The sequence below is a fragment of the Equus asinus genome, chromosome 2 (genome assembly GCF_041296235.1).
Source record: "Equus asinus isolate D_3611 breed Donkey chromosome 2, EquAss-T2T_v2, whole genome shotgun sequence".
Taxonomy (NCBI): Eukaryota; Metazoa; Chordata; class Mammalia; order Perissodactyla; family Equidae; genus Equus; species Equus asinus.
The window spans coordinates 37,757,010-37,783,213 of NC_091791.1; the positions used below are offsets into that span (position 1 = coordinate 37,757,010).

The 26,204-nt window shown below is 33.8% G+C and overlaps 1 protein-coding gene across 3 annotated transcripts in view; it reads right to left on the bottom strand.

The window, feature by feature from the left end:
* Positions 1–399: 399 nt before the first annotated feature.
* The window catches only part of HECTD2 (HECT domain E3 ubiquitin protein ligase 2), a 79,167-nt gene continuing 53,362 nt past the window's right edge, over positions 400–26,204 (bottom strand). The window contains exons 8-21 of one of the 3 annotated variants that reach the window (XR_011494995.1): positions 25,347–25,456; positions 23,755–23,903; positions 23,055–23,178; positions 20,538–20,634; positions 17,341–17,448; positions 16,347–16,479; positions 15,341–15,429; positions 11,564–11,731; positions 8,050–8,124; positions 7,276–7,363; positions 7,083–7,189; positions 5,657–5,772; positions 4,931–5,074; positions 400–2,884 (exon numbers count right to left, since the gene is read on the bottom strand). Coding sequence is in view for 1 of the 3 variants with exons in the window: in XM_014839424.3 (XP_014694910.1) it covers positions 2,764–2,884; positions 4,931–5,074; positions 5,657–5,772; positions 7,083–7,189; positions 7,276–7,363; positions 8,050–8,124; positions 11,564–11,722; positions 15,341–15,429; positions 16,347–16,479; positions 17,341–17,448; positions 20,538–20,634; positions 23,055–23,178; positions 23,755–23,903; positions 25,347–25,456 (1,620 nt within the window). In the remaining 2 variants the exon portion in view is untranslated. Of the gene's footprint in view, positions 2,885–4,930; positions 5,075–5,656; positions 5,773–7,082; positions 7,190–7,275; positions 7,364–8,049; positions 8,125–11,563; positions 11,732–15,340; positions 15,430–16,346; positions 16,480–17,340; positions 17,449–20,537; positions 20,635–23,054; positions 23,179–23,754; positions 23,904–25,346; positions 25,457–26,204 lie in introns of those variants that run through there. The other 2 variants (XM_014839424.3, XR_001397814.3) reach the window with 2 other exon arrangements.

Below are 26,204 nucleotides of genomic sequence, written 5' to 3' on the forward strand. Positions count from 1 at the left end.
TAATCTCTCCTCTCCTTAAGCATAGGAAATGTGGGCAAGGGGAAAAAAAGGTCAAACTAATGGTTTTGGCAAGAAATACTTAAGATCTAAAGTTGTCTATCTGTGGCCAATGAAATGTCATACTTAGTTCGTTTCCTGGCATTATAACATTCATTTGGCAGAATAGCTGTGTGATCATCTAGACACTGGATATACACAGTTTCATACTGAAAATAATGCTTAAAGAAGTTGGTTATAGTTGGTGTCAATAATAACACACATCTTTTGAAGCTACATTAGCAATTAAATTAGCAATTAAAGCACTAGTTTGAGCGTGTAATAAGGAGAATAGTTTGCATTTATAAGATATTTTAAAGTTACAGTTTTAATTGTCTAATGTTCAAAAAATGAACTGAAGCCTTGCTGATTGTATAACTTTAATATTTGAAAAGTTTTATCCAGAATTAACAACTTAATATAATACAGATTTGTACAAAAAAGAGGGACTGTTAAAAACTTCTGATCATACAGACAAAAATATGATTAAGCAAAGACTAAAAAAGGACAGGACATTTTGTAAATACTGATAAATACTGTGCAATGCTTTAATTTACTGTGGCAGATACAAAAATCAAGAATTCATTAACAGATTATATAAAAAAAAGCAACTACATGAATGTTTTAGCTGTTTAAATTAACGAAATATAACAGTAGTGGTTTTTTTAAAAAAATGAGGTATTATTACACTGTAAACCAAAAACAGAGCATAAATAAATAAAGGCAATGTGCAATTTAGTGATAAATGGTTATAAATTTCAACTTAACAACAGACAACAAAAATTTTCCAGTTATCTATGGACTTTGTCATTTAAAAATTTGGCTTGCTTGTGTACTTCTTATTTAAAAGTGACATAGCTATCGAGAAACAAGCACATCGTTAAACATGCAGACCAGCCAACACAATTTTTCCATCTGAATCAAAAAAACTTTGTTTACATTTTATTTAAAACACTGAAACCTGGCTTCTTATACATGATTCTTTTGTGCTTATTAGTTAGTAGTAACCTACATTCAAAATCTCACTTTCGAGTTCAAGCAGTGTAAGAGAGAAGCAGTTTTATTTGCATGTGGATTAAAAACAGAGCAAACAAAACCAACAAGCTTTTAACTGTCTGAGGCTTGCCAAGATTTTGAAGAAGAAAAATCCTTTAAATAGTATGTCCAAACAGAAAAGCAGAGTCGCTTCTGCCTCAAAGAGAACAGTAAACTAAGTACCTCCTTTTCCTCAAAGATTCGCGGGTTGCTTCAGAACTGCAGGAGAACGAGCTGATGATTCCTCCACCCTGGAAGAATTCTGCTGGTTGGGTGCAGGACGCAGAGCAAGAGAAAACAACATAACTCAGAAAAAATCAGGGGAAAGTATTATTTGCATGTGAACCATATGCTGGTATTAAATGCTGGCTTCGTTATTATTGCAAATATATCTTCAGAGTTTTCTGAAGGAAAGCTATCAAAGTATAATAGAGAAGTCGATTTGGAGATACTTATAACATGCTAATAAAACTGCTTCATTTGCTATAAATTAAAAAGAAAACCATTTACTATCTGACTTAAAATGCAGTTTCTTTTTACATGCTACTTTATTAGAAATTCCAAAAAGGGTACTTTTGAATTTACTATATTCAGGATCCAGTGAAAAACAAATATTTTGGCCAAAATGTTGAACTTTACTTTTACACCAAGTTACATCATTTTGACACAAATGTTACATTGTTTTCACTTTTGTCAAATATCTTATCCTACCTTTTCCAAAAATTAGTGTTTCAGTACAACTGGTGATCAAAAAATACTAGAAATAAGCCTTGTACATCGATCAAAGTATATATAAAAACAGTTCTTTTCTTTTGTGCTTGTAATTGACTTAATTTAGCAATGATCAGTTAGATCTGATTTCCTTTCTAATATCCTGACCCTTAAGAAGAAATTATCATTATACAAATATTACAGCGTACTCAAAGTAACTAGTTTACTGCCAATGTGCATGCAGACTAACAATAATACTTAAAAGAATATAACCTTGAATCCAATTAGTCTGAAAATAGTTACACTCTTGTACAATCATCTTTATTGATTTGTAAAAGCTGTATACACATCTAAAACCCTGAAATTACTTTGTAAAAATAAATCTTTAGCAATAAATGGCACTATCAAAATCCCATTATTCTCAGGCTATTATGTAGTTATTTACATGCTTTTCAGCAACAGTGGAAAAGAATCTTATAGGACCAAAGCCAGTATATCAAAAAACCCTGTAAACTGCATCTGCAATTGTACTGTTGTTTACACTTCTATGTGAAAATATGGCTCTAGGCCTCAGATTAACGGTAATGGAGCTCCTCTCGGTGTTGCTACTGTGTGCTAGCAGCACACAATCTGCCCCTGGGTTCCACCACGTCATCGATGCATTCTTCACTGTCTTCTGCTTTCCCAGTGACACAGCTGTGACAAACTACTTATGGAGAATGATAAAGTGCTATAAAAAAGAGGGACTGGACCCACACCTGTCTCTGCCATCTGGTCTTTTCCTCATTCAAGCAATTTCTGTGTTTTTAGAAAATCAAGCCTCCTCCACTGAACATACTTGATATTTGATTTAAAAAAAAATCAGTATTTTAAAGTTGGTGAGCTTTGTCAAGGTGTTTTGAGACAGAAACATGAAAAGGTTAAAGGCACAAAAAGAGGGAAGTAAATGCTACATATAAAATATATTTCAAGTCTTCTAGGTTATTCAAGTCCAAAACCTTCTGAGTTTGAAATTCCAATGATCAATTTCTGTTTCAGGTCCTTCTTGCTCTTGTAGGGGGGAAGGCAGAGTTGATTGAAGCAGGTGTGGGCAATAGGCAACCTGGGGAAAAAAGTTTTTTTTACAGATACTGAGTTTTAAAACACACACAGAATGACCGCTAAGAAACTGTCAAACACACACAATTCAAATCTATTTTGCTATGCTAAGACATGACTCATTAATGCCTCCATTGAACAGACACTTATGGATCTACAATGGTGAAGTGCCACGTCTCTCATGGTCGCCCATATTAACATATGTGAACTTCCCACTTGAAGTCCTAGACTTGTTTAAGACTCATGCCTAAGCCACGTGAGCTTAAAAAAGAATCCTTGAAATAATAATAGTAGGAAAAGTTTAGATATAATGTCACCCTTGTATTAAATACATTACTCAGATTACTCTTTTTAAATTGACAATATTTTTGTTACCATGAAATATTCTGAAAAATTAATTTCTGTTAAGATAATAAATTTATAACATTAAAAGGCTTATCTTGAACTTTTTTCATTTCAGGTCTTTAATTGTAAATCTTGTTCAGAAATTTCTTAACTTTATATACATATGTAAATATTTGTTTTATGTTTTAAATATAATCTTGATGGTGACTTAAGCATTCATTCAAGAAACATTTACTGGGCACCTAATATGTGTGTGGCTACATGAAGAATACAAAGATGCATAAGGCATGGCCTCTGCCTTGAAGGGCTAAATGACTAAGACAAAGGTGCAAAACGATAAGTGACATAAGACTTCTATAAAATATTTGAGGGGCTCATTGAAGAAATGATGACTGGCTTAACAGAGGAAGTCAACGTGAAACTGGGTCTTTAAGAGGGGTAGAATTTTCATGAGTAGAGAGGTAGCAAGCAAATGTCACATGTAAAGACAACCACTTAAAAGTATGGAGAAAGGAAGGCACAAAGTGTGTGTAATGAGGGGCAACCCTGTACCATAGTGGTTAAGTTTGGCACACTCTGCTTTGGCAGCCTGGGTTTGTGGGTTGGGATCCTGGGTATGGGCCTACATCACTCGTCAGCCGTGCTGTGGTGGTGACCCACATATAAAGTGGAGGAAGACTAACAGAGATGTTAGCTCAGGGATAATCTTCCTCAAGCAAAAAAAGAGCAGGAATGGCAACAGATGTTAGCTCAGGCTAATCTTCCTCAGCAAAAAAAAAAAAAGTCTAAGGAATAACAAAATAGAGCCTGTCGACCAAAGTGTGGGAAGAAGTGAAAATTGATAGGTAATTTGGGGGAGAAGACTGTAAAGCTTTATTTGACAGGATCCATATTCTAGAACTGAAACTGATGGAGAGCAATAAAGCTATTATGGCCCAGGGAAATATCATGAGCAAAGCAGTGTTAAGGAAAATGAATTTAAGAGGATAAAATAATTAAAAAGGAAAAAAATCTGAGCAGGTAGACCAGGAAGGAGGCTATTTAAATAAGCTAGGAATTAGACAAAAAGTAACTATACCAGGGAGGTGGAAGTGGGAAAGGAAAGAATAGAGTCCAAGTCTAAAATGAAAGGAAGAACTGACAGAACTCAGGGGAAATAAGGGGCAGGAGAAAAATGATTATAATCAAAGTAGTGTCTACTCAAATTATAAGGTATTTGGAAAAGAAGTAGATCAGCATTAACCCATCAACACTATTAGAAAATAATTTAAAGCTGTCATCATTACTTTCATATGCAAAGAGCACTATATTAAAAATAAAGGACTAGTACTAGTGGATTTCTAGCACTAACTATAATGGCCACCCTCCCCCCAAAAACCCACCTTAATAATTTTAATAAAAACACTTTTAAATAAAAATTAAAGTTAGATAATCTACTACTAAAAGTAAGCTAGATTCTAAAAGAGACTACAAAGCAGTTCACTTAAAGTAAAAAGTTGATGGAAAGGAGTCATCATCAGTTAGTGGTGGTGTGTCTCAAAAACTGATAGAGAACCTTAAGCCACAGTCTCTCTCAGTTCAAGGTCATATTTACTCCCAAGATTTTTCTGTGAAAATGACATCAGACTGAAATAATCCTCTAATTCCAAACATATTATTAGCAAAACTTATAGATTAAAAATAAAATTATAATCTAGAAATTTACCAGTTAGTAGAAGTTTCATTCTTTGAGATTTTGAAGTTCAAATCAGCCATTCCTCCTACAGGGACTCTGTCACTTCCTGTCGTAAAATGTAGCAACTTCTTTTGAAGATCAAGAGGAAATCCAAGCACAACATCCCAAAAGTATCTAGAGAACACCAAAGGAAATTTATATAAAAGGTCTTGACAAAAATCCTGCAGATCAGAATAAAGTAATATAAAGTAAGCTCTAAGGAAAAAACTTCCCTTAAACATACATAATACACTTAATGTGAAATTAAGGAATGACAAGCTTCTAAATATGAATTAGATTTTTGACTAATATTATTATAAAAATAACATTTCAAAAAAACTATAAAAGAAGTCCAACAGTGGATAGTACAAAAGCCATTTTCTCCTATAAAATTTACAAGTCTTATTTTTTCAACACGGTGTTCTTAAAATGCGATTTATAGCATCCCTGAAATTCTAGAACCAAAGTCATTTTTAGAAAAGTAAAATCTCTATACTTTTGTAGAATCTTATCACTTTCTCCCAAGGGGACTGGTAAGTGATTTCGTATTTAATTTTCTCACATTACTTTCTAGAGATAAAATAAGGCAGTTTGGGACTCTACAATGTTTCAACGGACTTACTTGATGCAAAGATTGTTAGTTATACACATAAATGAACCACCTCCTCTTTCATTCTCTCATGTGCAACCTCACTGTCAGAAGTATAAAGAGCTCACCTTATAGTCAAGTCAGTTTTCGCATAGCCGTCATACTGCGTACTTCTCTGCAGAGCGTGCATATCCAGTTCAGGACTTCCACAGACCAGAATTTCAACCTCTTCTGGACGAAGCAGCTGCCAATAAGTTTTTATCAAAAATGATCATAAAAAGTGATGACTTAAAAAGAAGTGAAATTAGAACTGTTTTCACTGAATCAAATTACAAAAATCATGACTTCTCTTTTGGCAAATCAAACCATTTTTTGCTAAGGAAAAATCTTCTCCATTTATATTTTTCCTACTCAGGTAAGATATTTTTGCTTCTGAAAGTTCCTAAGTCTTTTCAAACCTATTAGGTCCCCCTTTTTGCAAATAGTAATTAGCAGTTTGCTAGAAAAACAAGCAAATGACCAAGCTGAATCCAAATTAGAACTCTTCCCCAAAACCCAGCCTGAAACTCTCTTAGCTACTCCCGCATTCACTGATCTGCCTGCCTCCCTCCAATATCCCATGACGCCTCCCGTGTGCACTGCAGAGTTTGGGGACTTGGTTGTAGTTTGTCTTGTGTTTTCAGCTACTTAGATTGTCTCCCACCTAAAGAGATTAAAACTTAAAAATAGAGACCAGGCTATGCCATTTAACTCTTATTTTCCCTCCCTCCACCCACACAACTACCAATGCGTCACAGACAAACTCTAAATTAGAGCTCAACTAAGTGCCCTGTTTTCACAGGTACTTTTAACAACAAACAGGTGACAAAGCTTCCTCTAAAACAAGCTCTCTCCTATGAAAAATAATTCAAACAAAAGACCCAACCCTCATAATAAAACTGAGGGGAGATACCAGTGGCATGATGGATTAGCTGGGGTGAGGAGCACCAGTTCTTTAGAAAACGATGCTTTTTTCCTTAGGCTATTTCCCACATGGTGTTCTACATAGGAGCTGACCCATATTCACACAGCTAAGGTAAGTCAAACCAACCGGCGACCATCATGACTCCGGAGACAAACCACTTCCTATGGGTAAAAGGCAACTCAGAGTTGCTGAGGGACCCTTGAAGCAGCAGGAAGCAGTTACGAATATGTGCCTTAATCAGTAAGACGTATGGCTTTTGCCCTGGAGCTTCCCTGTTAACTTTTTTCTGTGCTTTGTCCCTCAGTATTAAGACCTTTAGTCTCCAGGATCTCGTCATCCACCCTGCTTGGGAAATTTTTTAAAGCCCTGAAAGGCATAGTACAAGGGGAGAAAAATGGAGTTGACTGGCCTCCTTTCCCTTTAGAGAATCAAGGCTGAAATGGGAGAACTAGTTTTATTTCTGGCTCTATCTTTAAAAAGTAGAAAACATTTTCTATTTTAAAAGCTCATCTGCAAAAATATTTATGGAACTATTTGTCAATATTATAGTTTTACAAAATGTCATTGAAAGCATAAAGTTTTAAACTCACCATTAGGGCATTTGAAGCACACACACTATGAAATCCATAATAAAATGCAGCAAACTGCTTATAGATGGATTTGTTGAGAAGGAAGTCAATATAAAGCTGTACATATTCTGGAAAGCAATTTTACATTTGTTAATTAGTAAAAGTAAACAGTAAACATTAATGCATTTTAATTAAGAAATGGCATCCAACTTACCTTTCCTATTTTGATTGGTAACTGGAATCTTATCACCACCTGGCTTTAAATTATAGGACTTAATTATTCCAAATTCTTCTTGAAAAACCTGATGGGAGATTCCAACAAGCATATTTAGTGGTATGGTTGATATAACAACAGGGTTCAATGAACAGGTTTGTAAAATTTAAAGAGAACGGTTTTTCCCCCTTCTAAATACACAAATGACAGAAAAGCTAAGCTCTTGTGATATCTGTGTTAAGAATGAGGTATCATGAGGGATTATGGGGTAAAAAAGTGGGGCCTTAACTTAACTCTCTCTGTTGAATACACTTAAATACTGATGTTCGTAAAACTGTGTGGCCCTTTAGGTAATACTCAGGTCTTCGGAGCTACATGGATTGCTATAATTTTCCTCTCCCAATTATTGTTAGGGGAGTGGAAATGAGAGAGCTCTGGTCTGATCCATTAGTTTCTGCTCCTAACTTCTTGTACTAAAGCTACAGGAGAGGCTTATTTTTAGAAGCTGAAAGCTCTGAGAAAGCAACAGAGTCAAGGGAATATGCCAGCTGCCTATCAAGAGTCCTTTATCCTTGGTGAATTTCTTTAAGCACTTTCACTGACTGCTCATCTACATGTGTCCCTCCTTTATGAGGTTAAGATCCTTTAAGATAGGGGATGGTATGTGTCGATTAATCTTGTTCATCTTTTCTAATGATAGGTATTTAATAACAAATGGCATTTTATAGATATGAAACACATAGTTAACAGAAAGCTATTTGCCCTTAATAGTACCTGGAATGTTGAATAGAAATCTTCTTCAACATTGCCTTCGTATGACAGGAGTTCACTTAATCCATGGGCCAACTCCTGAAAAGAGAAATCTGTTATCTACGTTTTTAAATCAAATAGTATCCCAAATAGTTACGTCGATCTACTATAGTTCATTTACATTTACAAAATCTTTCAGATTGTGAAATAAACATAACATTAGAGATGTATTTTTCAGGGCACAAAATGCTTGCTAATGATTTCTACCATCTAAAAGGCTTAGAAGAATTCACTGGAAAAGGTCATGTAAGAGGAAAATACCCAGTTCAAACCACAGAGGTCTATTCTTCAAACTCTGCGTTCTATTCTTATGCAGGAAGCTAAAAGCACAGATTCCATGCTAATTCACTGCTATCTGCAACATCACCATTTATGAATTTGTAGTATTTCTCATTTTCAATTTATATTCTTAAAAAATCTGTTTTAAGATTCATCTTTTAAACATAAAAATACAGTCTATACCTGTGAAGTGGTTTTTACACTTCACTTTCAGTGCCCTCCTCTCCTAAGAAAAAGCTGAGAAGAAAGATTTTCCTACATTATAACTCATGTTTTCCATGAATAAAGATTTAAAAATAGAGAAATTAACCCAATCTTTAAAAATTGTTTTTCAGATTTTATGAAAAAATTAAAGTTTTAACTTATTAGAAGAAAAGATAAAGAACAGCATGGTTAGAATGATCTTACATACTTTACCTAATAAATTTTCCATTCCATTAAAACCAGAAAATTTTAAACAAATCTAGGCTGACACAGATTTGATGACTGTCATCATTTGTTTCAAGTATTAATAAAAATTTTGGATGCTGAAAATTATAATTGGGAGATTTGTGATGTTTTTAAAGAACTCTAGGGACTGGTAGGTGAATCCAAGGGAAGGGACTTAATATCTTCCTTCAAAGATTAAATTTTTAATGACAAAATACAAAGTCAACAGGTCATGAAGTTACATACTCAGATCTGCTTTATTCAGAACTGTAGGCATTTTATTCCCAGCCTTTGTATTTTCAAACCCCTATTTCTTTGGAGAATTTTTTTTGTTTATCCATACTTACATTCTTAACTGTAATATGCCATCTCTAAAATAATATTAACTACCCACATAGTTCAACTTTTTTTATGATTTCGTAAACCTATAATGAAATGAAGAGCATATGGAGATAAAGAATACTGTTTTTACACACAGTTTGAATACCTGGATCTTATTTAAGAGCACATTTGAGTGTGACTTAAGCAGAAGGAAAAGAGATATGGTTGATAATTCAAGGTTATGCTTGCTTTTCCTCTAGTCTCAACTAAAACCCTCGAGTGTGATTTTGACAAGACTGTGTGGAGAAGATGGCTGTTCTTGTTGCTGGACAATTCTGACGCTTTCAGTCATGGAGCCCCTCTCTAGAGAAACAGTGGGGTAGTCATTAACATGGTCATGGAAAATTACTGCCTTTATTAACACCATATTGAAGGCCCCATTGTTAAATATTTTGCTTACTTTCTGTATTTTTTGTCCTATATTCACAGATACTGTGTTTAAATTAAGAAACATATCTAGCTGTTTCTCTTTGCTTTCCTGTTTATTCTTCCTGAAAACACACCGTGTAGACATACAAATGGTATACAAACAACTGAATAAAAAAGGAGTTAAACTTTTTTATGGATATATTTTTACCATATATGAAATGGAAATTGGGTGCCAATTTTTAACAGATGCCATTTATTCATAAATTAATAATCCATTTATAAACAATTTTAAAAAATTACCTACATCCACTATCCTAACACAGTTTTCTTGCTTCCTTTCAATCTTTATTCATGCATGTGTAAAAAGTTAGTTTTTTCTACAGTTCATCTCAAAGTATATGCACAATCTTGATTCATTATTAAAGAGCCAATATAAGAATATGAAATTAACTGTCATCTTCATCTCCATAACATAATACACTATATTTTATAGTCATCATAAAATTTCCATTATTATTAACTAAAAAAAGCTGGATCTAAATGAGTCAAGTTAAATAGCTTTATTCATAAAATTAGGCAATTTATTGGTAAAAACCAATAATAAAATTAGGAAATTTATTTGTAAAAACATTTGGCAAAAACTGAATATGCCAGACCAAAAAAAAAATCACAGAAATCTAAAATGAGAAGGTAACTCAGAGAGCAGTTGTCTGCTCCCATCATTTTACAGATAAGAAAATGAAATGGATCATCCAGGCTCACAGGTGAGTGTGGTAGATACAACACTGCAGAAGGGAGATCTTCCAGTTTCTTAATCAGAGCCTGCTCTATTACCTTTTTTTTTTTTTTAAGATTTTATTTTTTCCTTTTTCTCCCCAAAGCCCCCCAGTACATAGTTGTATATTCTTCGTTGTGGGTCCTTCTAGTTGTGGCATGTGGGATGCTGCCTCAGCGTGGTTTGATGAGCAGTGCCATGTCCGCGCCCAGGATTCGAACCAACAAAACACTGGGCCGCTTGCAGCGGAGCGCGTGAACTTAACCACTTGGCCACGGGGCCAGCCCCATGCTCTATTACCTTTTGCAAGCTGTCTCATCACACTATTTTCCTAACTATTGAGTCTTATAAAAATACGGATTTAGGCTCTTAATCTGAAAGACTCCAAATCAACTTCCAAAAATGTGTCTGATATCACTCCCGGGGAGTATGAAGAATGGTCTTCTAATTGGTCTGGTGTTCTGGAGAGGTTTCTCAACGTCCATAGGAAGGTGCCAACCCTACACCAAACTCATCTGACCATTAAAACACAGGGATATTCAGATAGGCCCTTAATGAGCAACAGAGAATGTCTACATCCAGGTACTTGCTAAGAGTATTACAGGGAGTTCTCTGCTGACCAGTAGTTATCAAAACTCAGCTGTAAAAAATATTACTATATGGGACTGTCAGGAGGATGTATATACTATTCATTCCTCTACTAAATTTTAACAGTGGATTAAATTTGATGATCAGAATTCTAATTTCTGAACTGAGGAATGTTATGAGACAGTGCTGTGAAATTCATATATTTATTTTAGAGAGGCTGTTGCGGACAGTGTTAATGATATTGCACACAATAATTTGAAAAAGGATCCACAGAAGTGATCAAGTACTAAGTACTTTATTATCTCATGTAATCCCCCAATATATAAGTTCTATTATGCTATTGTTCAAATAAGGAAATTAGAGCTCAGAAAGGGTAAACAACTTATTCAAGTTTACAGAGCTAATAAGTGGCAGAGCCTGGAATCAAATCTTTGCCTCTCACTCAAAGCCTGTTCTACTATGCTACGAGAGCCTAGAAGTGCTACAAGGTGGGTTACGTCTCCATAAGAAAGGAGAAAGCTAGATGAAAAAGCAGATGGGTTACAAAGGCAGAGGGAAACCATTTTTAAACATAAAAATAGCATTAGGAAGAGAGACTGCAGGCAGATGAGAGAGATTTAGCATTAAGAGAGAAGACATTAATAACTTTATACTCACAGGCATAATCTGACATAAGTCGTCAGTGGTAACACTGCAGATGCCTACTGGTGTATTTTGATCACTAGGAACGATGGGAGGGCTCAATAATTTCTTGTAACAGCAGGGGGGGAAACGAATATCCAACGTAATGCTGTTATAAACAGCTAGTCCCATAAGCTATGCATACTAAATGTTAAGCATTAACATAAAATCCATGACAACAAATGAGTTTTGAATTATGCATCGGTCTATTTCTTGCATACTTCTTTCAGATCTAACACTGACTTTCTAATTAATCCCACATACTTCCTTTTCTTTATTTTCCCTTTATTTTACGTAATATAATTCCTTGATTACCAAAAGTCATGTAAAAAGGAGGGGTTCAATTGATAGTATCTAATGATTTTCCTAGAAAACTTTATCTAAAATCACAATAGATAGCAATTGCATACATTTATATAAATTATGTAACATATAAAAAAAGTTTTCTAAATTTAAACAAAGATAACGGTGATTTTGCAGCAGCAATTTATTCAATAGAATTCATGCAGAACACATTACTGATTTTAGTGATCGTTCTGACTATTGTAAAGTTCAGTACAGACTACGTAAAGAGAGCTGTATTGAATAAACATATGGATACACAGACATACATACAGACACACACTACTGACAAGCTAATAGGACAATTAATCTCCTACACTAATACTTAAAAGGCTTTTATTACTTGGAGTTTACTCAAGGTGTTAAAGTTAAAAACTACAGATGTTCTATTTATAAAATTTGCCCAATGGTACTTTATTTATTTATCAGTTATTTGGTAGAATGTAACTTATCCCTGCTAAAAGAGAGGTTTTAGATCAAATTTCATAATATTTCAACTGTCAAATAAAGATTATTATATCAAGTTATTAAGGAGGTCATTTTTTATGGGCTCAAAAGGAAATCTAAACATATGGGCTGGATAAACTATTGAAAACAATTTTTAAAACTTGAAAGACAGCCAGTATTTTAATTTGCTAAGGCAGAATATTCGAAGGCTAATAATAATTTATGGAATAGACAGGCTATTTTATAGGTAACCATATCAACAGAGACTGAGCAGTGTGTTCAAGGAGACAGACAGCGAAAATAAATTCTAATACACTTCCATAATTGTGACAATAGCAATAACAATAATAACCACAATACTACTGTAGTTACCATTTGTGATTATCTACTACGGTGACAAGTTCTAAGCATTTTTCATTAAAAATTTTTTTTTAATAGTCCTGAAGAAAGGCTTTTAACAGATGAGGAAGTAGGCTCACAGGATTTGCTACAGGGCACTTTCATAAGCAGAAGTATAATGTTTCATTTCATACTAAATCAACCTGCTCTGGTTGAAGCAAGCATGGGTGCTGGGGGATTCTGCTGGAGCTGCTGAGGTGTCTGTCACATGGCGCAAAGAGCAGAGTTTGAAAACTCTGCACTATATTATATTGTTCCTACTCCTAGTTCCAATGCCCCTTTGGTACAGGAAATTCTATTTTTAAAAAATTGCTATATTACAGCTCTTCATGCAATCTTTACAATATTTTATAATTATTATTACAGGTTTTACTATAACATTTCTTGTTTAACTCCAAGCCTTACCATATTTAAAAATAATTGTATTAGAAACACAATACTGTCAGAACTAGTAGAACAACAAATCTTTGGTCCTGAAATTTAAAAACTGAAACTATGTAGAGAACCAAGTATATTTTCCCAATCGTCATGACTGTTACTTCTCAATTTCTAGTTCTCCTTGCCTTTGATACATCTCTCAACCACTTACAGGATCACAATCCACCATCACCTCACATTTATTCTATATATTATCCTGCTTTTGGGGCAACAATCTTACCTTGTATAGTTTATTTTTGTGTGTGTGAGATAAATACACATAATAATGAGACAGTAGTGACTATAATAATTTAATTTTAGATTTAAGTGTTTAACTTCTAATATGAAACATCTAAGTACGCTTAATATGCTCCTTTGAGGAATGACTGAATAAAAACTAATGTCTATTGCAAAATAAAACAATGAGCAAATCATGATACTGTATACCACCACTGATACATTTATCTAACATAAAGAGCTGTTATAAGGATGAAACAAACTTATATTTGAAAAGGGTGATCAGAATAGTGTCTGGCACATATGGTTCCATAAATATTAACTATTTTATTATTATCCTCACTATTATTATTTTGTCATTATCAGCATGCTTCCCAATCTACTGCTCTCTAGCCAGCTAAGTAAGATCTAATACCTTATTACAAATATTAGAAAGTCAAAATATGACCCAAATCTAAGCCATGATAAGAATGTAAAGTATGACAAACATAGATATTGGAAAATTCAAATAGCTCATAGTGTACTGAGAACCTCACTGACTCAGGTCTTCAATGAAGTTGAAACAGGCAACAAATGATTACTGTAGATAACAGAACAAAAACAGGAGTTTAAGAACCATTAAGTGTTCCATATTGTGGAACTTAGCACTCTGGACCTTTAGACACGACAATATATACAAAACTGAAAATTAGGTTTACCATCTCAATGTGTAGTTTTCTCCCTACTACCTTTTCTTCCATCAGCCTCTCAATTTCCACATACATTCTTCAGTATATATTCCAACAAATGCAGCAAAGACAGACATTCAAAGCCCTCCATGAGGCTTCTAATTCTTTTTCTGAAGGTATCTTCCATAACCTTCAGTGCGCCCTCTGCTTCCATTGAGCGGACCTACACTTTGCTCTGGAACAGGTGCAGCACAAGGCAGCCTTTTTTTCTAACCATTCTCCCTGTCCATGTCCTACTCTCTTCAGCCCTGTGTTAATCAAATATATTGGTCCCATTTTTAAATCTCCACCTTCTTTGGGAGGAATACACTGAATCTTTCCCTTCTCAGAACTCCTTAGCACTTAATGCCCAATGGTCATTTGACTCTGAAAACAGACTGCATTGTTGGTCTATTGCATTTTGCAATAGACATTTTGGTCTATTGAAAACACCCTGCACTGATGGTCTTCTGTCCATCTAGGTGGTAAGCTTCTTAATGGTGGATATTTTCCCCCTCTTTTAACCTATGTATCTCCAGTCCTTGCTCATTTAATTACTCTTCTCTCCTTTCTTCCACAATTATATTTCTTAGAACTTAAAAAAACTACTGTAGAAGGCATCTTGTCCACTCTCCCACCCAGTGCAGGAACACCCTTTCCAATACACCTGATAGGGATTAGAGGATGGCACAGGAATTTATATAATCTTGAAAACACTATAAAATAATGTCATTTGCTTTAAATGTTCCTATTCCATTCAATTTTTAATTCTTCTGGATGCCTCAGGATTTGAGAGCATATTAAGGGGTTAGATTTAATTTCCACAATTTCAACATAGTAAACTGAGTGAAATAAGCACAAAGTGAAAGAACAGAAAAACAGTACATTATAAATAGAAAAGATACTTTAATGCCTTAAATTTCTGATAATTTAGATTATATATGAAATAGGAAATACTTTTTATGTTGAGATAAAGTTTTCAGAGAAAAATATAAAAAATTCAGTCATTCCTTTCAATTAAATCTGCTGACATTATATAGCTGTGATATTGCAAATAATAAAGTTACTGAAAAATCTGTTAGTAAATTTGACAAGAATGTTTAATATGAATAAAATGCTTAATGAGAAGTTTTCCAAAATTCAGATAAAATTTTTAAAAATCCCTAGTCTACTAGCACCTCCTAGTGGAAAGTTTAAAGGATACAATTCCAACCAATCGGAACTCAGAATAGTTATCACATTTAAAGCTGCTAAACCAATGGCAGTATGAATCCTTATGATATGTAAACATGCCTGAAAAAAAGAAGAATTTCATTAATGTGATAGATTAAAAAAACCAGAGTGGTAAAAACGTACATGATATCTCAACCATTAGAAGCAAACCAGCAATAGTTCTGTTACAAACCATCTTTCAGGTTAAAATGCATCAAATATATGAACAGAGAGCATGCAAGAGCATTTTATTGTCCAGGGGTATTCTGAACGAAGGGAGGAAACATGAGGTAAAAAGATAGAAACTAATCAGCTTTCTTTTATAAAAACTATAGTTTTATAAATTTTTAAAGATACGATCAAAATTAATTTTGAAGATTATCTGGAGATTTCAATTTATCCATGTCATCTCTATTTCCCATTGCCAGAAAGATGATATATATACATATATACAAAATAAAGAAAAATAAAGACCAAGAAAAACACTTAAAACTCTCCTTTGAAGAAAAACATTTAACAGATACTAAGAATTACACGGTATTTTCTCTAAATAAAGTAAAACCAATTTAAATTTCAAAGGTTTATTTTTGTCTTAAAAATTAGTGAATTGTTATTAAAATGTCTCATTTTTAACAAAAGAGGAATCGAATGTTAGTATAAAACAAACTATAGTTTTGTTTTTTAATTTCTAATTTATTTATTTCAATGACAAATTAAATTTGCATGCATTTGACTTATTCAGGAAAGATGTGGATGCTTCCTTGCAAATGTATACTTTCAATCTTTATACATTTTGTATAGGCTTCCTAGAAAGATAACGAACATTTTGATCATCAATTTGGTCTACTTTTAAAATGTAAATAACAGTCCTTAAAAAATTATTCAACATTTATGATTGACAAAAAATCTGTAAAATCCTAGGGTTGATTAAAAATAAGAGTGACTTCTTGAATCTAACAATTATGAAAAAACGCTGTTCATAAAAATTAAATACTCACCATAATCTGGATGAAAAATTTGGCGAATTAGAAGAAGGAACCATTCTTTAGTCAAGCCACCCATATCCAAACCAGCTTCCCCTACAAATGTAACTTTCAACTTCTTTTTCAAGTCTGCTCTTTTCCGGGTTAACTGTTTGAAGAAATTATATAGTAGAGGAGAAAAAAGGGCAGTAAAAAGGAAATTAACTTTAATTCCGGGAAATGTGTTAGGCAGTCTTTATCTTATTTAGAATGTCAAAAAACTCCATCCATCCATTCATCCATCTATCCAATAAATCTGTCAAACACTGTGTGAACAAGGTATTGTTACGTTTGTTGTATAGATCAAGAAACAGAGAGGTCAGGTACCTTGCCCAAGGTTATTGCCTCCCGTTATCATAGTGTCTCCAAGAGTTTTACTTAGCAGATTACTATATAAAACAATTTGTTTCCTTTTCTTTAACTTTCCTTCAACATTAAACTTTAAAAAATTACATAACTAAATCAGCCACTATTTTATAATAGCCACATGAAGATCTGGCTGAAGAACTGTATGTGCACGAAGCGCTATAACACATGTACATACAATCAAAGCATGTTTGACCCTAAATAGACCCAATATACCCCGTGGATCAGACCTGTAACTTTATAGATGAGTAATCTGAGGCCAGGAGAAGTTAAAATGACTTGTTACTCACCCAGCCAGTAACAAAGGTGGGTCTAGAATCTAGGTTACATATTCAGAAACATGAATTACTCATTTAAGTGTTCTACATAAAATCCTTTCCTGGGGAATTAACAACAAACCATTAATAAACATACAAAAAATGGACATAAGGCTTAACTGTGAATACAGAACTGATTTTAACTATAACATCAAAATATAAGGAAGCACACTGATTGGCATACAGAAATAAAAGACAGCTTACTAAGATTTTGGTAATAAACCATATTGTACAATTTATTTAAAGCTTTAATCAATTAATACCATTTTGGAATAAATGATCTATACCTCATCAAGAGAATCGCTAACCAGATGTGTCCGCCTTACTTTCATATTTAGAAATAACATATTCATGTCAGGTCTCTGTCTTCGAGATACTTTATCCACCAGACTTTGCTAATTAAAAAAGAAAGCAAACATTTTCACTTTTACTTAAACTATAATTTCATTTAAAACATTTAAACACTTCAGTAAAAATCACTTATATTCTTCTCTATGCCATCTCTCATATAAACAATTTCATAAACTCAATCATAAAAATTTTGATTTATGAAAATGCATTATTATTTCATTTTGGAACAATGATAACCACAGGGGGTCCAAAATGGAGGACCTCAAATAATTCACCTTCTATAGTAAAGAATGTTGCATTATAATTTCTATATGGCTCATCTCTTAAACAGCAAAGTTTTCTGTTTATTAGATACAAAATGGAAACAGTTGAAACAAGGTATATGTACTTCTGATAATAAACTTGGCTTAAACTTTTTTTAGATATTGAATTTATTCTAAAGGCAGAGTCTACTTTTTGAAAGTAATTTGTCAATATTTATCAGAAACATTAACAATGTTTATATCCTTTTCCCAGTAATCCACTTCTGGGAATTCTAAACAAAGAAAATATTTTGTAAAGTGAGATGTTCATCACAGCATTATCTATAAAAGAGAAACTTTAGGAATATCCATTACAGCTATCAAAAAATGATGGTTATAAAAACTGTAAATATCATGGAAAATGTTTAAGGAAGGTACAACTGAAAAAAAGGAGGCAACAAAATTGTGTATACAATACTGTTTCAACTCTGTTGTCTTTTAAAGATAATATAGATAAAAAATATTAAAAGAAAACTTACAAAAATGTTAACAATGGATATGTTTGGGTGATGGAAATTATGGGTGATTTAAAAATTTATTTTTCATGTTTTTTCAAAATATAAGCAATGACTATGTAAAAAACATTTAAAAATATAAGGAATACATATATATCATTTATCATATAAGTCTACATGCTTGCATATTTAATTTATCTACATCTTTTTCAGACTATTTCACCTTCTTAGGTAGCAAAGAAAATGAATTATTGTGCAGATTAAAGATGAACATTTCAGACACTTTAAATACATGCAGCAATTTCCTTTAGTAGATAAAATTTTAATACCCCAAATCTATATAATAAAGCTACTTTCATGATTTTGTGGATTACTATAATAAAACATTCTAATTCAGAGCCCTTCTTCATCTCCCCGACACCCAATTCAAAAGGCTTTTTAACAGTTCTTTTCTCCACCGGGCCCTCCCTTTCACGCTCAAACAGGTCTACATTCCTGGGATAGTATCCTGTGTCATGGACCTGTTTTCCTAGCCTTTCCTACCTTCTGTTCCCAGTCTAGCTCCTGGGAAGCCATCACACTGGAAATATCCAAGACACAAATTTATACTAGGATGCTGGTGGAAGACAAGGCTTAGTCGCTACTCCTCCAATCAGGAATTCATATTTAATAGAAAGTGCTTCAAATGAAAGAAATAACCCAACAATAGTAGAATTTTAGACAGTCTGATGAGGAAGTTATTTTTAGGGTGGGGAATCTCTTTTGCAACTTTAGTTTATACCATGTAAGCTCTTGCTTACATTAACTACTCGTAAGGCTGTCCTTGTGTCAAAATAGTTACCAGTCATTAATTCCAAGTGGTACGGCAGTTTACAAGTTAAAATGTTGGGAAACACCCATAAGAACTGATAATGATAATGCCACTTGACTCTTCAATCTCTACTCATTTGTGTTCATGCTCTGTGGAAGACAGCCTGTGACACAGTCTACAGCTGCCACTCTTCTTTTAATTGGAAGAAAAGTTCCACAAAAGAAGATATTTGATATTGTAAGTGTGAGTGACATAGCAGAAAACTGCTCAGAGGAAATTAGATAATCTTCTCGCTCTTCAGATTTTTTCCTTACAAATACAAAGAAACATAAGCCAAGGTGGAAAAAAAAAAAAAAAAAAGAAGTACTAAAAAGGCACATGAAATTGCATAAATGTAATTAACAGAAAATTCAAAATGACTATATAATCTTTGAGCCAATATCTACTCAAGGTTAAGTAATAATTCTGCTGCTAAATATGCCTGTTTAAATTTACTTTTTAGGGGTGTACTGTGGCTAGGGAACTCCCTTGGTATACAAGGCCATCAAATTTCTTCTAACATCCCCATACTCAGTGTAAGCTGACTCTGGAATGTCACCAGTCACTCAAATCTTTTGTCCCACTCTGAGAGAGACAAAAACATTCACCTTTTAAGAAGTGAATTACCGAAGAATAAACAATTCTTATTTTTTATTTTGAAGTATTATAATTTATGATTTAGGATTCTTTTTATATTCTTAGAGGACACAAGACATGGAAATCATTCTTCTTACTCTATGGGTCTCTTTTTATTTTAAGAAGACCATGGCCAATCTTCCCTCTAATTGGTAAAGTTGTGAGTAATCATGTCATAAAGCAGATACTCAAAATATATGAAAATTTAAATGTATAGTCTAGAGTTCTAATAAAAAACAAAAAGCTCACTTAATCTGATATCTATTAAAGTACATAAAATTACTGTGCTGTGCTGAAACACAAGCAGGAGGGAGTGATAAAGACAGGCCCAGAGATAAACTTCATCCACCTCCACAATTTGCCTGAAGTCAGCCTGACTGCTACCCCAGTTTCTATGGGCCTCCATGCATTTTGGTTTCCTATGAATCAATAAAATATCTTTCACCTTCTTTGGACATACTTCTCAGCTTTCCAAGATTAAACATTTTTTACATCATCTAATTTTATGGTTGTTTCTATTTGATTTTCATAGAACCCAGACAATATTTCAGTGGTTTGCTTTTAAGGACACTCCTTGCCCTCTCTGTTAGTTACCCTGGAGCTGGAACACGGTATCTACAAAATGATGTCCAACAAGTTCCCGGTACTCTGGATCTGTGAGAGGCATTTAATCTTCCTGTCATATTTATAATATAAGGAGAAGTTGATGAGAGTATCTTTTTCCTGTATCATGAACAGGTTTAAGTACTTTTTGGGGGAGTATAATATGAATTTTACTTTTAACATTTCCTGATTATGCTAGAACAATTCACAAGACATTTGACTTATTTATTAAATTATTTACTATATTGATTATAGTCAGCATAAATATGTTTTCATAGCTGGCTTACCCTTGCGATGCTTATCATCTGTTGTTCTGAGTCTCTCTGAATAATGATTTTTTTTGCAGCTATAGAAATAACGAATGGGTACTGACAGAAGGAAAACCTGCTCAACAAGTGAAAACAGAAAAAGCAAAATGGTGTATTTTTAGCAAAATTATACTAAGGGAATCTAAGGTACCTCTTCTAACAATATAAAACATTACTTTTGTATTGTGTTTTACCATTTACAAAATAATTTTATGTGCATCATTTCTTGCAATCCCCATAGCCCTGTGCAGTATGTATCATTACTAGATGTGCAGTGCCTTTCTTCTCTAGAGGAAGCTACAGTTAATGTTCTGAAATATATGCTAATCACTTATATTGTTTATACAAATAATTTCAGTTTATGAATAGTCACCGTATATCATTACCTGTGGAAAATATGGCCAACACAAAAACCAGGAGGCAGAAGTGTTGATGAAAGAGGATTAGGACAGAAAATTCACATGCAGAATTTAATGTAAGAATCCATTACTATAAGAATACTTCTGATGTGTGAGCTTCAGAAATGAGTAAATCTAGCAAAAACTACAGTGGTAAAGAGCAAAGTAATAAATTTAAGAGCGATAAAATAAAAGGGAAAAAGTATATTGTTGTTAGTACTGTATTTAATGGTGCAGTAATATGCAATGGCATGTATTTGTAAAGTCACAACATTATGATCAAAGGTTATGAAAAATAACTTCTTTCCTGGGTCAGAGCTCATTTTATGTTACATAAAAAAGCCAAAAACTACACAGAGAGAAATGCATTTAGAGAGAACTAGTATGGCAGCAATGATGCTTCAGGAGTTAGATGCCCATGAGAAGTGGCTGCAATGAATCTATCAGTTAGAGTTGGCATCCATCTCAGTATAGACAAGCAGCACATCTGTGACCACTGGGTGCAATGATGGCATCATGAGAAAAAAGGAGAAAGCCCTGGTGTGAACTGAAAATTAAATGGCTTTCTCCTGGAACAAAATTGTTCATAAACAGTAAAAGTTGTTCAGTACTAATGTGTAATAATTTTGAATCACTAAACGCTAACTAAAAATTTAGAAATGAGAGGAAGGGCAATGAACTTAGATACAAATTAGTCTTATTACATACTTCAAAACAGTGCATCTCAACTTTTCACTAGTCATGGCACAGAGAAAAATGACACTATGTGTATGACACATTGAGAATACAGATGAGGCTGCTGATGGCCAGAGGTGACTTGCCCTAGGGGTCCAGGTCCCCCTCTAAGTCCAGGCTGGCTTCCCAAGGGCTGAAGGGATCATAGGATCAAAACTCCTCGGTAACTCATTCTTGGTACACCAATACATAGTGGTTAGAGGAGCTCTGCATTAAAAGATGTCACTGAAATATGCACAATAACTCTTGGAGTTGTTTTGTCTGTAACATTACAATCATATTAAAGTAGGAGAAAAAAATGTCTTTGCAAAATAAACTTTGTCAAGAAAATATGCATCAGACTGACCAAGATCCCCAGAAATGAAATTTTTATTTGGTTCTGAGTGTTCAGATATGGACTGAGATATGTCCAGAAGGTCAGTCTATGTTTTAGGCCAATTCCAGTAGAAGAGGTTCCTGGAAGACTGAACCAATTTATGAACTAATCTGGGGTTTTGAGGTTACTTATATCCACATCATGTCTCTTAGTCTCCTTTAGAATAAATGCACTCTCCAGGATATCTCACGGCCTGGGAATAAACTATGTTTGGGATAGTCTGGCTGGTTTAATCCAAACTATAAGTATGGATATAAGGTACAGTGTATTAAAGAATTTGGTCAGGTGTTTTGAAAATCTATTACACTATTGTAATAAATAATTTGTGGTGAAGCCATTTCTCTGTAACATCCATTCTTTTTATACTATAGTAAAGGACAACCACTTTTCCTACAGCATAAGGGAAAAAATGAGTGAATTTATGTGTGTATGTGCACATGTGTGTGATCACTGTGTTAGATTAGGCACTGGAAAACTATGGCCCTGGGGACAAATATGGCCTACCACCTGTGTTTGTAAATAAAGTTTTTTGGGACACAGACACATCCACTCATTTACATATTGTCTAAGGCTGTTTTTGTGCTACAGTGGTGGACCAGAGGTTGTAAAGCTCAAAGAGCCAAAAATATTTACCATCTCGTACTTTACAGAAAGAAAAAGTTTGTTGACCCCTGTGCTGGAAGACAGCAGATAGAGTGAGAAAATATAAGAAACTGCATACTTAGATAGAACCTTTCCTTTCTTAAAAAGATGCTATCAATCAAATCAAAACCAAATAAACATGTATATAAATTCAAAATGTTAACAAAAAAAGAAAATGCTTTAGGAAATATAATGATATTTCAAGGCTGGATATGTAAACTATATATGTAAGTTTATATGTAAAGGTATGTGTATATTTAAATTTACTTATCAAACTTAAAATCCAGTCATTATTTTGAACAGTATTTTATTTAGGTGAGTAATCAAATGAGCTTCCGGTCATACCTGTGAGAGTTTCCAAAGCTCTGCCAGGTGTGGTATTCTTCCATGAGATCAATGTGATCCAATGTAGAATTATAGAAATCAATATAAGGAATAAGGGGAGGGTGAACCAAATCGTTTGCAGTATCTGTGAAGGTAAATTCTTACATAATGATCCTTTCCAACACACACATGATTCATTCTAATAATAAGAACACTTTAATGTCCACTAGAAAGACTTTATCTAGAAATTACTATTTTAAGCAATTTCAGCTCCAAATGAAAAAGAGAGTTTTAAAATTGTGGTCAAAATGCAGCCAACAATTCCTTGCTTTTTAAAAAAACCCTGTGGTGGGGGTTATAAGGGCATAATAAAGGGAGGAGGAGGATGGCCATCTACTCCTACTTCTTCCCTGTCAGTGTGTCCTCTCCTAGGGGTCCTCAGGAATTCATGGAAGTTCCTGTTTTCTTAGGAATCACTACTTCGCAGGTCATGTGCAGTTGATAGCTGTAACAGAATACTGCCCAAGAAAATGCATAAAGCTTTTTCATGCTCATAAATTAATTGTGAAATCCACTATCAAACAGAAAATAAATTACAACTCTTCACCTCAAATGAATGTTTAAAATGTGAGAATGCCTCTACAGTACTCTGAGATCCTTATGGAAATGTCCCTAATATTTAACAAGAGAAAAGTAAAGATGAGAGAATAATAAAACCTACTAAGTAAAGCCAACACTTTAGATGCTGATGGGATCCACCAGGAACACTTTGCTATAGGTGGAAATTCTTCAGGCTTTGCAGGAAACAGGCGTAAAGAAATAAATTGCAGCAATCTCTCTACCAATTGTTTGAACCTCTTCTGGGATAATCTGGTAAAGATTTGGAAATAATTCCAATCAAAATTCACATTTTCTATTTTGGAAAAATATTTGTTACATATCAAACTGAATCCTATGTGCACAGAACTTTAGAATATTCCCTCAAACTCTATTTCTTAAATTGCCAAAAATTCAGAAAGATGAAAAATCTAACTTTGAATATTGCTTCTTCATTACATAAGAAATGAACACCAAAATGACTATAAAATTAGTATTGAATATTTCACTTTTAAGGCTTTCAATACTCAGTCAATCCTCATTATTCACGGACTCCACATTTGCAAATTCATCTACTTGCTAAAATTTAATTGTAATCCTCAAATTAATACTGTGGCACTTTCATGGTCATTCTCAGATGTGCAAAGAGTGGCAAAAAATTTGAGTTGCCCAATATGCACATCCCCAGCTAAGGTTGAATAAGGTGATGCTCTGCCTTCTCGTTTCAGGTCTCATACTGTAAACAAGTGTCCTTTACGCAGCCTACTCAGTGTCACGTTTGTCACATTTTTGTGCTGTTCGTTAGTGACTTCACTTTTAAAATGGCCCTTAAATGTAGCTCTAAGGTTCTGTCTAGTGTTCCTAAGTACAAGAAGGATGTAATGTGCCTTATGGAGAATACATTTGTGTTAGATAAAATTTGTTCAGACATGAGTTACAGTGCTGTAGACTTTGAGTTCAATGTAAATGAAACAACTAAATAAGATGTCTTTAAATAGAAATACAGACAAAGAAAGGTTGTGTATTGATTGGTTGATGAAATGTTGTGACCAAAGGCTTGCAGGAACCTAACCATGTATTTCCCATAGGAGCAATGGTTCAGCATTCACTAATTCAGTGTTCACAGTAACTTTATAGAACATAATTATTGTGAATAATGAGAACAGATTGTATTTAAAATTAATTTTGGAAATATTTTGCCTCTAACTTCTATCAATCATGGACAAAAGTAATTATTAATGTGAGTATAGTTCTGTGAAAAAAAGTACTGTATTATTATAAATGGATATTGATGGCTAACCTATATATTACAACGACATTTTTAGGTAAGGAAAAGACACCTTTTACATAATAGATTTATTAACATAGAGATAGGAAATAAAAAGACACAAATTAAAATAGTAATGTCTGAGCAAATCCAGTCACCATCTTTGAAATATATGAAAAATCAGTGCTTCATAAAACACAAAAGCAGTGAATAGAAATCTTACCATCTTGCACAAGCAAAATGGTTACTTACATTAAAAACAACTTTTTAAATTATCTTCTATGTAGTGCTAAAGTATATGCTTATAAATGGCTTTTGAAGCACTGTGAATTAATTGGTATCATTTCTAAAGACCTGAAAACATTGAAAATATTTTATCATAAAATTACTAATATCAAACTTAAAAACTGTAAGATTATAAAAGTTCTTAATATCATAGAATGATTTACTTTTTAAACCAGTGAACCAGGAAATGATGGTCAGCTTCCACTAAGGTAGCGATCTGTCGCAGCAAGTGAGCATAGATGACATATGTAGATGTGTTATTAAATTGAGGATTCTGAAAAAGATATTAAAGATAATTGTACTAAAATTTTGTTAATATGTAAAAGGAAAGGCACTAAGCTTAATAAGCTAAGTAGCAAATTCAGAAAACTAAATTTGAGATTATGAAATACTAGGTGAAATCCTTTAAAACAATAATCTATTTGTTTAATTATTTAATTAACAGAGACTTGGATTTCTGCATGGTACAGTGGAAACAGCCAGCCCTGGGGGTCTAGCAGTTGAGATTTGGTTCTTTCACCACCACAGCCTGCAGCCTGGGTTTGTTTCCCAGTCAGCGAACCACACCCCCGTCTGTCAGTTGTCATACTGTGGCTGCTGTTTGTTGCCGTGATGCTGAAAGCTATACCACCACTATTTCAAATACCAGCTGGGTCATCCATGGTGGACAGGTTTTAGCCAAGCTTCTAGACTAAGACAGACCAGGAAGAAGGACCTGGCCACCCACTTCTGAAAAAACTGGCCAAGAAACCCTATAAAGAGCAGTGGAGCATTGTCCTATATAGCTCAGAAGATGGGCCAATAAGACAGGGCAGGGTTCCACTCTGCTGTCACAGGGTCACTAGGAGTCAGAATCAACTCAGAGGCACCAATGACAACAAAAACAGTGAAAAGAGCATGGGCTTTGGAACTGAGACAGATCTGGGTCTTAGGGCTGATTTTACCACTTACTGCCTATACACCCCTAAGGCGTGTTCCTTAAACTTTGATTCTTCATTTCCTCATCTGTAAAATGGGAAAGA